The sequence below is a fragment of the Ascaphus truei genome, chromosome 3 (assembly GCF_040206685.1).
Source record: "Ascaphus truei isolate aAscTru1 chromosome 3, aAscTru1.hap1, whole genome shotgun sequence".
NCBI classification, from domain to species: domain Eukaryota; kingdom Metazoa; phylum Chordata; class Amphibia; order Anura; family Ascaphidae; genus Ascaphus; species Ascaphus truei.
In genome coordinates this window covers 421,747,281-421,750,513 of record NC_134485.1, presented here as the reverse complement: position 1 = coordinate 421,750,513, position 3,233 = coordinate 421,747,281, and the positions used below count along the sequence as shown (strand labels likewise).

General features: G+C 42.0%; 1 protein-coding gene across 1 annotated transcript; it reads right to left on the bottom strand.

The window, feature by feature from the left end:
* Positions 1-272: 272 nt before the first annotated feature.
* LOC142490820 (olfactory receptor 52E4-like) lies at positions 273-1,247 on the bottom strand. The gene has a single exon (XM_075593242.1). The coding sequence runs from the start codon at positions 1,245-1,247 to the stop codon at positions 273-275; it is 975 nt and encodes a 324-aa protein (XP_075449357.1).
* Between the last annotated feature and the right edge of the window lie 1,986 nt (positions 1,248-3,233).

The following is a 3,233-nucleotide window of genomic DNA, read 5'->3' as shown; positions in this document are numbered from 1 at the left end:
TCCCCGGCAGGGGGACCAGGCCTCTTGAATCACCTGGCACGGGACAGCTGTTCTCCCCTGTTGGTGGCCCTGTCTGTGCAGACAAACATATCCACAGACACCTACACAGGCAGACATCCAGACAAAGACATGCACACAGACTCACACAATCATACAGATGTACTGTAGACAGACAAACTTTTCTTTTCTTTTTTTGATGCATGCCTAGACATTCTGTAGCTGCCTTCAGCAGTTCTATAATGGTTTTTGTTGGTATGAATGAACTTTGGCAATCAGATTATCCATACATTACTTGTACTCATACCCTGTGCTTTGATTCGCTTTCTACGATGGAGCTGAAATATCTTCACTCTTATTTCCTTCATTTTCAGACCATAGATGAGAGGATTCAGTAGTGGTGGCACCACAAGGAACTGTAATGCCATTACTATCCTCAGTTCATAAGGTATATTCGTAGCTCTAAAGCGAGGGAGGAGTAACTCAAAAAGTACATCAGTAGCAAAGTTGATGAGAGTTATTAGATGAGGAGTGCAGGTCTGCAAGGCTTTGGCTCTGGTGTCTACTGAGGCTTTGGCACACACTCTCAGAATCTGTATATAAGAGTACAATATCAGCACTGGCATCAACACAATCACTACCGAAGTGATGAAGAGGCCAAAAATATTGTTCACTGTTATATCAAAGCAGGAGAGTTTTAATACAGTCCAGTTGTCACAGTAGATCTTCTGTATGACTGAGCCACACAGAGGAAGCCTAATTGTCAATATAAAGTATATTGTAAATAGAATAATACAATACAACCAGGCTGCAGCAACCAGTTTGAAAACTGTGGTTAAGGACATAATGCTGTTATATCTTAGAGGGTTACAGATACATACATAGCGATCAAACGCCATAACTGCTAATATGGTTAGTTCACATCCCATATAAGTATGAATGCAAAACACTTGAGTCAAGCAGCCAATGTAAGAAACTGTTTGTATTTCTGAAAGTAGATTAGCAATTAGACTGGGGAAGAAAGCAGTGCTGCCGTAGAGTCCATTTATACACAGTACACAAATGAAGATAAACATCGGCTCTTGCAAACCTCTGTGTAACGCTACAACAATGATCACTGCACCATTGGATAGAATGGTCATCACATAGCCAACCAAAGCTATGATACAGTAGAGATATTTTATTGTTCCCATGGCTCCAAAGCCACCTAGTGTCAGTATGGAAGGATGCGGGTACGTGGAATTTTGCATTGTTTTTGCTCACTGGGATATCTGTTCCTACAAAAAGACAAAAGAAATGGAAATTAGTCATTTTGATTCCCCTGAAATCACATATTGTTTTGTTTCATTTTGCCAGTATAAGAAAAGAGCCCCTATAGCGCAGCACTCAAATCAAGGGGTATGTGAAATTGTATAGTAACTAAAACTTAACCTTTATTAGGGATCATAACATAAGAAAAATCAGACACGCACTGACGTGGCGACAACACAAAAATTATAACATTGAACATATCTCATAAGAATCCAGCTAAAACAGAAGTGATGACCACTATTACAAGTGGTATGGACACCTGGGTATAGTCAGGGGGTATTGCTGTATGGGTTCTTTAGGGATAATCCCTAGAATACTGATTTTAGGTTAACCAATAACACTCGTCACTCAGGGGAGATAACCCCTCTGGGGTATGAGGGTGGTGAGAATCGATGAAAGTGAACTCAGTAGACAGGACTGTTTTTCCAAGACCGTGGTATTCCACATATGGATAGGTACAGCAAGGCAATGATCACTCAAAGAGCTAAGGCCCTTCTGTATTAAATGGAGCTGTGCCATACAGCCATACTCCATGACTATACCCAGGTGTAATAGTGGTCATCACCAAAGTTTTAGTTTGGTTACTGTGAGATCTGTTCAATTTTTATCATTTTTGGTTTGTCTACATGTCAGTGCGTTTCTGATTTTTCTTACAGTACATTATGTTATGATTCCTAATAAAGATTACGTTTTAAGTACTGAATCCGCCAATTGGATTTTTAAAATATTTCGGCAGATTGCGGAATCCACGGATTAATGCTCATTGTTAAAAAAAAATCTGCAAAAAAAAGATTTGGCATTTTGAGGCTGATCCACTGAAATCTGCATATCAAAGGATCCGGCCGATCATCAGCAGATCCAAATTCACCCATCTCTAACTACAGTAGTAGACCCCTGTAGACTAAAAATTGCGTCAGTAACGCATCACTGATGTCGCTACAGTTCTTTTAGCACTTTAATAAGAAGAAAAAATCAGAAAATAAAAGCTAGGACCCTTGCACTGTGAGATGGGCAGGCAGATTTTTGGAGATAAGGAAAAAGCAGAGGTATTAAACAAATTATCTGCTTCTGTATTTACCAGGGAAGAATCAATTCCAAAAATATTGTCACAGGAGGAAGCCACAACCTCCATATTAACAAACAATTGGTTAACTGAGAAAGAAGTTCATACGAGGCTTGATAAAACTAAAGTAAATAAAGCACCTGGCCCCGATGGCATACATCCAAGAGTTCTCAAGGAGTTAACTTCCGTAATAGCCAAACCATTACATTTAATATTTAAGGACTCAATTTCCACAGGCTCAGTACCACAGGATTGGTGTAAAGCAGATGTGGTGCCTATATTTAAAAAGGGAGCTAGAGTACAACTGGGGAATTACAGACCTGTAACCCTGACATCAATAGTGGGGAAGCTACTTGAAGGTTTAGTGCATGTTAGACTAATTTCAATTTAGTCCTTGTTCATAAAGATTCTAATACATCAGAAGTTTGTTCAGCAGACAAAGTTATAGTTTATTCTTAGGCTACGGCCCCAGTCCTAAGTGCTGCACGTGCTCCTGGCGGCATGATGGAGCGTGCACATACTAGAGCCGTGATCAGCTGTCTTTAGGGGAGCTCTAGGGGAGCACGTGCCGGGCCATGATGGGGGGCGCGGCCATGACGGGGCATATCTGCACTTCCATTGGTGCACGCTGACCACGTGATCATGTTGCGGCATCTTGTCTTCCCTGCCAGCGTACGCATCACAGCTCTTTGCGCGCCCACACCACACGGCCACTGGAGCCTGCCGCAGAGAGGGCTGTGCTGTGGTGTGCGGCACGCACACAGTAGCATGCGCCGCAGCAGCCACTGAGAACCTGGCCTTATAGCTAGGGTGACCATTCGTCCCGTTTTTGCTAAAACAGTCCTGGGTTTTGCTGGGCTGT

Bases quoted from the DNA above. Each gene is read 5' to 3' on its own strand.
- LOC142490820 (XM_075593242.1), bottom strand. From the start codon at position 1,247: ATGCAAAATTCCACGTACCCGCATCCTTCCATACTGACACTAGGTGGC.